Source organism: Symphodus melops, assembly GCF_947650265.1.
Source record: "Symphodus melops genome assembly, chromosome: 8".
Classification (NCBI taxonomy): Eukaryota; Metazoa; Chordata; class Actinopteri; order Labriformes; family Labridae; genus Symphodus; species Symphodus melops.
Window position 1 is genome coordinate 24,852,451 of NC_136698.1, and position 13,272 is coordinate 24,865,722.

The 13,272-nt window shown below is 42.1% G+C and overlaps 2 protein-coding genes across 7 annotated transcripts in view; one reads left to right on the plus strand and one right to left on the minus strand.

Annotated features, from left to right (window-relative positions):
- Positions 1–13,272, plus strand: part of lpp (LIM domain containing preferred translocation partner in lipoma) — a 157,901-nt gene that overhangs the window by 142,816 nt on the left and 1,813 nt on the right. For all 5 annotated transcript variants that reach the window (XM_079350537.1, XM_079350541.1, XM_079350538.1 and 2 more), the window contains 2 exons: positions 9,253–9,431; positions 12,828–12,948. In XM_079350537.1, coding sequence (XP_079206663.1) covers positions 9,253–9,431; positions 12,828–12,948 — 300 coding nt within the window. The remainder of the gene's footprint in view (positions 1–9,252; positions 9,432–12,827; positions 12,949–13,272) is intronic.
- LOC306828231 (basic immunoglobulin-like variable motif-containing protein) overlaps positions 1–13,272 on the minus strand; it is a 367,160-nt gene that overhangs the window by 136,246 nt on the left and 217,642 nt on the right. The window lies entirely within an intron of this gene.

The following is a 13,272-nucleotide window of genomic DNA, read 5'->3' on the forward strand; positions in this document are numbered from 1 at the left end:
GCCTGAGCGAGGCATGATCTGTGCGACTCCTGTCCCTTCACGTTGGCTCCAGCCTGATATCATCGTCACTCTGCTAAAATAAGAAACATGCGTGAACAAATAGGGCTGCGCAGCTGAGTGTAATAGAATGCATGAATATTTAAATCTCATTGGACCGTGGCATTTTTTGTTGTTTAGTCAGATCTCGTGTTCTGAGGTGGAGGAGTGAAACCTGCACTTCTGGTGAAGATCTCATAAAGGCAGAGATATTAACTAAACGTTGAAGAAAACAATCCGGCTAGGAGGCTCTGGAAGAACGCCATCCCATTCCTGCACATACTGCTCATCCATAACACGGAGTGGATTTATTACAGCGACAGAGCTGAGCGGTGTAGACCTGATCTCAGAGGCCGTTCCAGGTCAGAGGCACTGGAACCTTGGCTGCACTCGTCCTGACTGACTGTCATGCCCGCAGATTAGTGTCACAAACGCTCCGTCTGTGAATTACACAGCTGATAGTTTCAAGGTCACTGATCCTCACGAGTTACAAAACCATTATGAAAATCACTTTTGCGCTGCGTGACATGCTCGCTCACACCCACACGTAAACAACGACAAAAAAAAACAAGCACACCTCAGTCATCTGCATCCAGGCAGCGGAAAAGATACGAGTGGGTGATTTACATAACAGACTTATAGATGACAGGATTTCTAAAGGAGTCAACTTGTGTTAATACATCTTCATATGCTCTCATTGTGGATCTGATGCTTATAGACTACACAGACAGGCAGGGGGAGCATGTCAGGGAAAACACAGATGTTTACATTAAATTAAAGCTGGGTGTCAGGGGCTGACGATGGGATCATGTCAGAGGGTGACCACAGGGTGCTGTTCACTTGTTTACCTGCGCAGTAAGAGGTGGGAGACATGATCACTGAACCCACCCAGCTGAAAGAAAACACACACACACACACACACACACACACACACACACACACACACACACAGAGAGAGACTTCTCCACCTCTGCGGCCTCAGCAGACCACAGATCAGGGAAGGGCGCTGCTCCCACAATCCCCTCGTTAGTTTGAGATTATTTGAACAAACTCCCTCAACCAAAGCAGATTTCTTAAATATTCTGCAGGTCAAGCCCTCTATGATTGGCTTGAAGAACATGAAAAACAAGTTTGTTTTCCCTTTAAAACCACTGAATCAATCCAAGTCCACAACAGCCGTCCAACTATGTAATTCAGAGTTTATCTACTTAATATAAAGCATCCCATAGTAATGAGCTTTTATCCCAGAAATGAAATATTGTTACTTAGGTTTTTGTAAACACTCCTTAAACATTGGACTTTCCTCTGTGTCACAGCCCAGACTCAGTGAGCTGGAGGAACTAGGACACCACACAGTCTTAATGTAGTTTAACCCTCAACAATGATTTACTGAAAATGAAAAAACATTCTTCTAAAAGGATGTGCAGTCTGTAAATCAGCTGTGATTGTAATGGTGAAGGTGTTGTTGGTGTTGCGGAGGAACAGCCGTCAATGTTGTGCACTTCCTGTCCGATCAGACTTAAAGCTGAGAGAGCTTTCTAGATCCATGCTTTTGTTGTTCTTACTCGTTGATCTACGTCACTTTAGGTAAAGTGTCTGCAAAGTGAATTGTAGATTTTCAAGTTACATATTCGACATTTAAAATAAAAAAAGGATGGAGACTCAAAGCTTTAACGTGTACGGGACAAGATCAGCAACGCCCTAAAACCCGCGTCTTCCTGGTGGTAGTTTTAAAGAGTCACTTTCAGATCAAACATTCTTACTGTTTCCCTGCCAGTTTCCAAACACTCAAACCTTGACCACCATTAAGTTGTCTTTGACAAAACCTTTTTTAAGTGACTTAAAGTGGCTCCTGAAACCTCCTAATGATGGAAATCTAAAACCTTCACTGAATATTTCCTTGACTGTGTGGAACCACATTTACGATTCCATTCACAGCATCAGTGTCTGTGTACACTGACACCAGGACACTTTTGCCAAATCTGCTCTTTAAATATTCATGAACAGACGCTTGTGCCAGCTAGTCAGGTGTGACTGAGGAAACTCTGCTTCTTCTTTAAGAAAATCAATTAATAGAAGTCTAGCATAAATAAAGTGAGGCATGTTAAAAGCTTTTTAGTCATGACCTTTACTTTTAGAGTAATTTAACCCCAGCACGCTGATTTCAAAGAGAGTGATAGATGAAATGAGACCTTGTAGATAAATAGAATGACATTGGAAATGGGGAGTCGAACAACTCTTGTGTTATTCAGGTATTTTAATGGAGGTCAGGTGGAGCTGAGCATGTTTATGGCAGTCATCTATATTGTTAGCAAACAGCAGGTGTCACAAGACAAAATACCTTCAAATAAAACCCAACCAAATAAAACAGCACTAATATATTCAACCTTTTTAAAGTTCACGAGTTTTTGTTGTTTTTGAGATTGTCGAGTCTTTCAGAGCACTGTTTACCCTGTCACTATGTTTAAAGGCATGTTTTTGACATTTTGAAAAATGTGCTTTTCACTTCCTTGCCAAGAGCTGGATGAGATGACTGTCACCTCTCTTGTATCTGTGTCAAAAGTTCACACGCAGCAGCTGGTTTGATTAGCTTAGCATACAGACTGTAAACAGGGGAACAGCTGGACCTGCTCTGACCCGCTCGGAAAATCTGAATTGTAGCACAAAAGCCGACTCATCAGTATCTAAAAGGTCACATAATATGCAAAACCCATGATACCATGTTTTCTAACACTATGTGTCTACGAAGCCCCTAACCATTCTCTCCGTCTTTAGCCTGCTCCACCTTTCAGAAAATTTGTGCTCAAACAGGCCGTTTAGAGGTTTTCACTTCATGACATCACAAAGGGCAGTTCAATCAGGAGAGACAAGTGATATTAAGAATGGATTTATTACAGTGAAAGAGTGATTGACAAAATGAGATTTGACAGAACGTTTTGGCGCTTGGACTCTACGGGGTGGAAGATGCGATTTAGTGATGAAGTTCTGCTCGTCATTAGGATAGATCCCCCCCCCCCCATGGAGTCCAGACCCTGGTGGTGGAGTACTGATGATTTGATGAGACCGAGTTGGAGAAGAATTGATGGGAGTCGACTCTGCTTCTGAAGATGGCGGTGATGGGGAGGTGGAGGGGCGCACGAAGCCAGCTTGAAAGAACTAGGGAAGAAAAAGAATCATATTTAAAAGGAGAGCTGAACGATGATAGGCGGAAAACGAAGGAGGAACGCTGCGCCATTGGTTAAATGAGGTCCAGTGACAGAACAGCTGATTAACCCACGGACGGCCCAAACTGACAGCTCGAGAATGATAGCGGAAATGAGATAGCGTGAAAAAAGGGTGACTGGGAAACCTGATTGTGGATCACTTAAAGTCTTCGCTAAGCTTCATTAACCACTCCCCAGTCCACTAACGTTTAAATATTCATGGGACAGTATTTACAGTCAAACTGAAAGTCTGAGTATTTATTCAAGATAGCGTCCATTTAGCAAAACAAAATGCTAACGTTAAACTTACGCTATAAGATATATTATTGTTACTCTGGCCAAATGTCTCTTTGAACGAATCTTTTATATAAATATTTTACTGCACTGATTGTAAGGACTCAGTACATCAAACAGAACTGCTTTGCCATCCCCTCTGCACGTGTGCTTTGTGTGTTGTTTTCGCTCGTCTGGTGTTTCTAGTCGGCTACGCTTCAGTAGAATTTCAACATAGTAAAACTATGAAAAAATATTTTAGCTACAAATCTGAGCTCATTCTTCCAGCACTGCACTTCCTTGGGTCCTCAGCAACACACCAACCAAGTGTGACGTTGATCAGATGAATAGTTGTCAGTCACTGTTTTAACCGTATAATCAGGAGTTCGTCCAATCTGAAACCGACTGAGTAAAAATGCTTTCGATTCAAAGACGATACCACTACAGAAAGTGCAGTGTACTACAACACTATACTGTAAGAAGTATTTTATACGACCCCGTTTCAAGAAAATCTGATCTCTCTCTTTAGGTTGTGGATACCTTGTGTTGGATAAGTTGGTTCCCTGGCAAGCTGAATAAAGTCATGTTCAACGACGCTGAGGGTTGGGCTGCTCAGTTGTTGCTTTAATAAAGTTTTTTTCCCCGTCCAATATTAGTATGAATCAATCTTCAGTTTCCCCTTTGTCAACCAAGCTAAGCTCCTGTCAGCTCCACACACTTAGGGTGAGGGTTTGCTGGAGCAGGCAGCACATGTATAGAAGCTAATAGAAATACTTTAATAACCCTGAATGGTGTCATTACAGTTGCCCTTAAACACAATATAGCATGGACATATGAATACAATAATTATTGTAAAAAATGAATAAAGCAATAAGCACAAAAATGAAGAGTGTTAAAGAAAGACTCCCAAAGTAAAACTGATTGGTTCATCACATCCCCACTCTCTCCTTAGCGCACGTCCTGTCTCTCTTCAGAGGTTTCTATCAATAGAGGCAAAGAAATATTTAAGAAATTGCCAAAAAAAATCTTAAGGCTCGTTTCATAAACCAGTGAATGAATCCACAGTTTTTATGTGCACTTCTTCTGTGATGTCTAACAGAGCACATGACTGTGAGTCCGTTTGTGATGTAGTGCTAACACTTTATATTGTAACCTCTGGGATTAGATTTCTTTCAAGTTCGCAAGCGACAGACAAGGAGCGGCTGTAAAAAAAAAAAAAAAGAGAGAGGAAAAAGTCTACAAAGAGTCTGATGATGAAATGATTTTGAACCTTTTCACTTGTTTGTTTTGCTCACAGTGTCAGCCAGTCAGGCTTTGGAGGATTTACCACTTTATATACTCAGGAATCAGCTGAAGGTCCATGAATGAGTTTAATAAAGTCAAAGATTCAGTGACTGATTAAGATTAATAAATCACTGGACTTAATTATTTTAAATACTTTCAGAATATAAAAAAAAATAATCCCTGATGTATTTTTTTCTGACATAAAACATTATTATTATTATTAACCTTCAACTCCTCCATATAAGTCGATGCCATACTTTGTTCAGTATCCTTTAGGTCCTTCCATGCTTACAGTAAGTGGTGTCTGCTTTTTTTTTTAAAAATCCTTTAAAGCTGTGGTTTGTGTTTTCTAATGTTTTGTTGAATCAAGCAGTTTGTAACTTTCTCACTTCGTCTTTACTATCACCTCACTATGAGTCATTGCTTCTTCAGCTCTTCATCTCTATTTCCTAATGCGTCTTTCTCTCTTCTCTTAGTAACACCTCCTCTTGTAAAACAAGCTACTGGAGCTCATAATGAATCATCAAACATTGTTTGTCTTTGTCCTGCTTGATTGAGCCATATTAGGCAATGAAAGGCAGAGAGGCTGCTTGTCGAGGTTCATTAAGTCAGACGACACCTTCCCTGGGGACGGAGGAGGGTCGCTCATTTGACTCATAGTTCACGACCGCGTCAGCGTCTCCTCGTCTCTGCAGACGAAAACCAAACACAGAGACGGACCATTCGAACAAGTTCTCATCTGAGCCACCTCCAGCAGGGTGTATTTAATTCCCACAGCGTGGCCTGGCACCGACCAGCACATTCTGAGAGGATCTGTGCTCTCTCTCTCTCTCTCTCTCACACACACACACACACACACACACTCTGAATAACATCATCTGTGAATTTGGCCCACTCTGAGTTCAGCGTGCCAGGTCATAAATCGCGTGCAGTCTCGCTGAACTCCAGCCTGCTTCCTGACAGCCTGACGTGGTCATGTGAGAAAAAGAAGTGATAGGTGTAAAATTTGTGTTGATGCGGTCGGAGGAGATGGTAAACAGCTTAAAGTTAACGCTACGCCACAGCACATGTCAGACCGTTTCATCTGCAAACACACTTTGTTTCTCTTTCTTTTTTAAACCTGTGGCTTTGTACCAACTATAGAACATCGAGTACTTTACACTCTTATTGTGAAAAAACCCTTCCCCCTGAGTGTGTGCACCAGTGAGAATGATTATTAGGATGAACAGTTTGAACGTATCAATTAAAATAGTAAGAATTTCTGCCATCACTCTTTTTTATTCCTGCACAAACGTCTCCGTTTGAGCAGATTTTATTTTTCTATTCTTCATTTCATTTCTGTTTCCTGTGATGTGAAAAAGACAAATCCATTCTTATATATGTGTAAACTTGTAAACATGAATATGATTCTCATAATATACTTAATACTATTATACAGCACACACTCTGAAGCCAATCCATTCATTGATATCTCTATCAGCAAATGAGTTTTATACAAATGTAGCGTTAGAATTCTTATCAGGTCCGGTTTATTCTAGTAGTAGTTTTTAACTTGAATTTCCCCTCGGGATCAATAAATTATCTATCTATCTTTAACCCTTATCATACCAATATATTTAACTCACAAGGACCACCAGCTGGGCTCTCTGATACCCGTCATCTGAAGGAGGTATTCAAAGAACGTCTGTTTGGTGTCTGTGGGTTTAAAAACAAGTGACGTTTAGAAAAGTTTTTGATCTCGAGTATTTTTTACTCATCTCTGATTTCATCATCATCCTATTTATTTCAATCCTCAGAAAACACAGTGAGGGAGAACTCATTCTCAATAGTGCTGAAGTACAGACAACAATAAAAAAGGCAAGATACAAATAAAATAAAGAGGATCAGGTGTAATTAATGTGTCCTGAAGTTTGATAGCAGCATCATTTGATCCGACAGAGCTCTAAATTATATGAAGTTTACCAGAAATCAGAGACATTAGAAACATGATCCCACACATGAACTTTTTTTTTTTGAATATGAGACTCTGCACAAACTAGGATTTTTTGATTTGTTTTCATTTTCGGATGATCTGTGTCTCTCTGCAGGCCTGCTTCTCCGTCTCTCTGCAGAGCACATGGGACCTCTTAACTCAGTCACACGCTCACATTAAACTCTTTGTTTCCCACAGACAGCTGTGTCAAACGCTTTTCAGGAGCATGAGGCTAACTGGAGTGAGAGTCTTGAGTGGGACTGCTTGTGCACCAGTGTGTTCAGTGTGAAGGCCTTGAAAGCTCAAAAACGAACAACAATGAGACAAAAAGGGCCACGATTGACTTTAACGCTCTCGACTCACCCCTCAGTTCAGCAAGAGGCTGTCTGACCTAAATTCACTTTACCTCATCTGCCTAGACATTTGTTTAGCCTTCTGGGCAAACACTTAGAGAAATGTATGAGGAAGAGGAGGGAAAAAAAGAATACATATGCTTGAATACATCACATTTAGTCGGGGGAAAAGCAGAACCCGGACATCTGCAGATATATACAGCCCTCTAGTGGCAAACTCTAACGGACCTGCATGTCTGACAGAGAGGCCATGAAGTGATTTTAAGCAGAATTCTCTAAAACCATCTGTGGAGGTTGTGCACGAAAAACAGCGAAAGTCATGCACATCCTCTGTTTTGGCATCGCACACTAAAATATGTTACCTAATCCCAAATAAAAGGAGTCATGGATGAGTAAAAAAAAACAACACACGCTGAGCAGAATGAATGAATCGAGGTCATAGAATCTCACCATCAGAGCGAAATTTTGTCTTTTGAGTACTGTACTCATTACAATGGCCCCGAGGAACTGTGTGCTGTGAAATCATATGCTCTAGTTAAGCTAAACAAGGGCAAGGTATTCCCACATGAAGGGCAGATGAGAATAAGTAAGTGGAGAGGCAGACAGATGAGTAAGGTTCGAGGATGGTTTAGTGCTGTTTGGCCGTCGTATCTCACTCACATTGTCAGGTTGCAAATATATCCTCCCTCCGTCTCCCCACCTCTCCGTCTCTGTGTCTCTGTGTGCGTGCGTGAGGCAAACCTCAAGGGCTCAGTGCAGCGAGCTCATTAAAGGCTTCATTCCACTTCCAGGATGGAGCAGGATTGCAATATGGACATTGTTTATACACAAATGTTGCCGTGGGAATTATGTTTATTTCTATTACCGTCTTGCAGAAAGAGGAGGGGAAGAAAGACAAATAAGAATGCAAAGCTTGTCTACACACGTTGCTTTTCATGAAATAATGCCTCTCCAGGAGTGTTTTGAAGAAACGGCCATTTTTCAAACCACCTCTTTAACGCCTCGAGTCGTACATCAGCTGCTCTCATCTCCGACCCTCCACTGACTCGAGATGAAGGTTTGAGGAGGCCACAGAAGCAAAAGTCAACTCACAGAATCGTATGAGGACAATTTTACATTTAGTTCCTCTGATATCCTAAAAAGCTGCTCCGCTCACTAGCGTGTAGCCTATAAATGTCAGCGCACGTGTGCTCTGCGTCTGGACGGGGAATGGTCAGGATTTTACCTCGGCTGAGCGGTCACAGAAGTGTCATTTTAAACAGCAGGGCCCGGCGGTGCGTCTGGGAGGCAGCGGATGACGCAGCGCAGTGTTGCTACACACCCCGAGCTGTGTTTGGAAACACTGAGGCAGCTTGCTACTACAGTGGGAGCCAATGGGAACAGCTGAACCGTGCACTCTTTAGCCCAGCCAAGCAGAGAAAGAGGAGGGTGAACAGAGACACACAGAGATCCAGGAAATGCCTGAGCGCCAGGCAGCGACAGCGAGGGCTCATCAGCCCGCACATCACACAGCACATTGATCAAGCTCACATGATATATCCACCCCCCTGTAATTGCATTGCTGTTTAGGGAAGCGGTTGTTATTTATGAAATATTGAAATAACAAATGGTGTCTCCCAGCAGATATTAAGAAGAGAGATGCCACAGATCAGTCATGGGCGGGCGGGCGGGCGGGCGGCTGCCACGTTCCACCGCGGGCTGCCTGCCCAGTCGCCTGGCTGCAGAAAACCTGCAGTCATCACAAAGTGGAAATATTTACTGCTCACACTTGTACATATGGGAGGATGGAGTGTGGGAGAGGGCAGCTGAAAAATGACTGTGTTTGTGTTTGGAGAGGAGTGCTAATCAGATTCCTTCAGCTTCAGAGGCATTCGAGGACAGCGCCGCTAAAGGTCCTCAGTGTGGATTTATTTGTTGCTCGGGCACAGATGGGGAAGTGTAACACCGACAGCAGGATGTGTCAGAATCAGAAAAAAGTTTTCCAAATTTGTCATGCTGATTAGAATTTGTCCGTGCTAATTGTAAAAGTGCTCAAAGGTGCACTCTGGAAGTGAGTGTTCAGAATCCCGACATTCATCATCAGGTTTGTTTGTTGGTTCACCGTGTTTCTGTTTGTGTGTTGTGTCTGCAGAACACTCTGGAGACCTGCACCATCTGCAGTAAGCCCATCATGGAGCGCATCCTGCGGGCCACAGGGAAAGCCTACCACCCTCACTGCTTCACCTGCGTGGTGTGCAGCCGCAGCCTGGATGGCGTCCCGTTCACCGTGGACGCGTCCAACCACATCCACTGCATCGAGGACTTCCACAAGTACGTTTCTTTAGATGTCATCTCTTTTTAAATGACGACGTGAAATGGACATGTGTCAAATGAATTCAGCAGGAACATTTGAGCTCCTTTCAGCTCTTTGTTTTGGTTCACTGTGTTTCAGTCTCTTCTTTGTGTTTTAGTTTCAAAAGCTCTCTGTGGTACATTACCTGGACAAAGCTACACCCATTAGAAGACAATAGCTTGATGGACCATTGTGTCGTTATCTTCATTTTAAAAAAAAACAAAAAAGTGTCCTGGCTGCTTTAAAAATGTGAGTTTTTTCCAACAATTTACACAAATCTGTATTCATTTAAAACAAAAACGTTCCTCGTCAGACGAACTTGTCATTGTTTTTTCTCTTCACTTATTTTGAAGTGAATCGTGTTCAATGACTCACTCAAACTAGAGACCTGAGTGTGAGGCGCCAGCAGTAACCACGGCTACATACAGCCACTCTGTGTGAGGATTATCAACTGTTATAAAGTATACATACATCATTTCAGTCACATCATTGATGGAAGTTAGACAACTGCACATTAGTTCAGAGTTCAAAATATGGAGTTGTCTCAACATTCACTCTCACTTCTCGTTACACCGAGGGAGAAGAATATTAAGTTAGTACGATGAACAGTTCTCTACTGTGTTGTTGAACAAACACAATAAGCTTTGGGTTCTTTTCAAAGAGTTGAGCGATACCTTGATTTTATTTATTTTCTAAGCTAAACACATTTTCTCTTCTTACCTACAAAGACAAAACCTGCGTACTGTAAACGTCAAATAAAAGCCCATCCCAACTTAAGTCCCAGTCCCTTCTACCAGGCTGCTGATCCTGCGCGTTCTGACAAAGACAGGCAGCTCTCCATCAGAGGCCTGTGTGCATTAATCTTGGAAATAGTTTGTGGAGAAAAAGCAACACAACAACAACAACAACAACAACAACAACAACAAAAAAATGAAGAGGAACGACAACATCTGTCCAAGAAAGACAACATAATGCTGCTTATGTGTGCAGGCCTGATGAAGGTTTGCATGCTGTCTAACAAAGCAAGATCAAACGCATGATTAGTCATTTAATTTGTTTATTGATATCCTCATTTCGCACACTGGAAAATCCTTCCTCTCTGGAGTAAATTCACACTTTCCCCTCTTTGCTTTGCACCGGTTTTGTTTAAAGATCATTAAAGGCCTGTCTCGTATCGACGCCTGTCACAAAGAAAGGCAGCGTCATTTCAAAGACTGAAAAAAACAAAAGCCCCGACTATTAGGAGAAGTTTTAGGCCTTGTCCAGGCTGCATGGATAAAAGTGTTGAATATATATGAATATGTTAGCATACATATATTGTAAAATACATTTAATCATAATTTAATATGAAATGTAACATCTAAACAAAAGTTCCTTTTACTGGTCTGATCTCCTCCTATGATTGGAGGGTAACGTTTCCAAACCTTGTTGACTTCTGATCTTGTGGACATTTTTGAATAATTATAGGTTATTAATAATAATAATAATACTCTTTACTGATAGAACGCTTTTCTAAACTGATTTGGCAACACACACAAAGTGCTTCACTAGAATAAAACAAAGAAGCCATAAAATCCTCATTCACACGTTGAACATTCCTGCTCTGACAGGCTGCTGGAAACTTCACCTAAAATGTTTAAGGGTTCCTTTAGCATATTTGAGTTCATTCTTTGAATTCTTTTCATTCAAGGTGTTTCCAGTCACAGCTCTGGTTAAGCGGCGCTATTCAGACTGGACAAACAAAGCCAGGGAGTGAAACATTCAACAAGAGCTTCCAACACATTAAATCAAATCAGTGCTATTGTTGCTCTGTGCCTGCATGCACTTCAGCCAGAGCGAGTGTAGATGGTGATTTTAAGTGTTGTGTTTACAGCGTGTTTGTCTGCCCTCCCACAGGATAAAGTCCTTCTCTCAAATCTTTCACTGACCTTACAAATCCAGCTCAACTTATCAATACTCTATCTTGGCTCTTCCCTTTCCGTAAAATACTGCAGCCAAATGCCACAAGCCCGATGACCTTACGAGACGTGTCAGCAGACGTGAATTAAAGAGTGAATTCCTGTCACTGTGTCACAATCCAGTGATTGCATAACGGGCACCTTACCAGAAATGTTCCTTTGCTCAGTGACCAGAAGAGAAAACAGAAGTAAACAGCTGGCTCTCGTTGTGTCAGCGCTCAGCTTTCACTTTGTGGAGTCGCAGCGCTCTGCCCATGTTTAATTCCACATGACAAGTGTGACCTCAACAGCGCAGCTCTTTTGTGTCGAGGAACAGTCACGCTGAGCTGATTTTCTGCTTCAAACTGCACCACAACAAACCCTGACTTCACGTCACCTCGCCATTCCCAGGCTGGCCCTCCTTCACCTGAAATGACCTGAGATCTCACATCTCTGGTTTTTAAGATCCTCATGGATCCTCTGTTGTTAGACAGATTTCTTCCTGCTTGGGGCATTTCAAGAATGACAGACACTCTGAGAGTCAGTTATGATATTTGTAAAAGTCCGACTATGTTTAGCCTTTCCTCAAATATTCTATTTCTCTGAAACATTTCAGAGAAGAGGCGATTTAGTCTCGGTGGTTGAACAAATAAATAATTGAACAGGAACCAGGAAAATTCTCCAGCATCTCCTTTTAGTTGAAATAATGGTTTCATCGTGTTAAACCACTGTTGTTCTTTGTCATTGATTCTTTTTTTGACACTTTGAGGGAGAACTGAAACTACGGCTTGAACGATTGTTGGGTCATGTGGGGATAAACAGGAAAGTTGAACAAATATTTGTTTATTATTTTCAAAATAATATGTTTTTTTTATAATAGAATATTATTATTTTACAGTTTTAGACTCTTGGCTGGTACAATATGGAGAGGTGCCACATTCAGACTGAAGTTCTTCATAAAATTCCCAAATATTTCATTCCAATGATTTTGGTTTAAAATGAATTATGTAGGTCAAATTAGCATTTCAGAATAAAAGTGGACTTGGTTAACCGTCAGGCAGAGAATTCCAAAGTCTCAGGGTCCGAACAATGGAGGACGGAGATTCAGAGGTCGGTAAGAAAATTCTTGCCAGAGGATTTCAAACAGAAATCAGGAGCACAAAAGGTGTTAAGCAATCATAAACGTCAGGTGGTGCTCAGCCATGTGGAGCGTTAAAAATGAAGAACAACCTCTTCAAATCAATTCTGAAATTCAAGCTGAGAAAGTCTATTTTGGACTGACTGTAGCCTATGAGCCCTCCCTTACTGACACCAGAGGCCTCTTAAAAGAAGTAGAAAAGCATCACCGGGCAAACTGGTGGATGAAGACAGAGTCTGAAACGTCTAAATAACGACCTCTCTATGAGCTCATTCCTTTTCTTCTGGCTTCTCTCACAGGAAGTTTGCTCCACGCTGCTGTGTGTGCTCTGAGCCCATAATGCCGGCGCCAGGTCAGGAGGAGACGGTCCGTATTGTGGCCCTGGACCGGGACTTCCACGTGCAGTGTTACCGCTGTGAGGTATGTTCTCTATGTGTACATCAGCGCTCTATAATTAGACTATGTATGCACCATACACATGGCTCCAGTTGGCAGTTATTACACAAGCAGGTATAAGAAATAAAGCCCATGCCGTCCCCGGAGTCACCTTTCCATTGAGATGAAGGCGTCATCCCTCTCTCACCTGCCTGGAAATAGCTCTCCATCTCTCCTTCTGCAAAGTTCACATACTTACATGGTGCCCGATCTGTCAGCCAGCGCTCGCCGTCTGATAAGGCGCGCGGAGGCACAACGTGCCCGGCTAAAAGAGAAGTAACGTGTCAGATTGTGGAGGAGCTGAGGCGG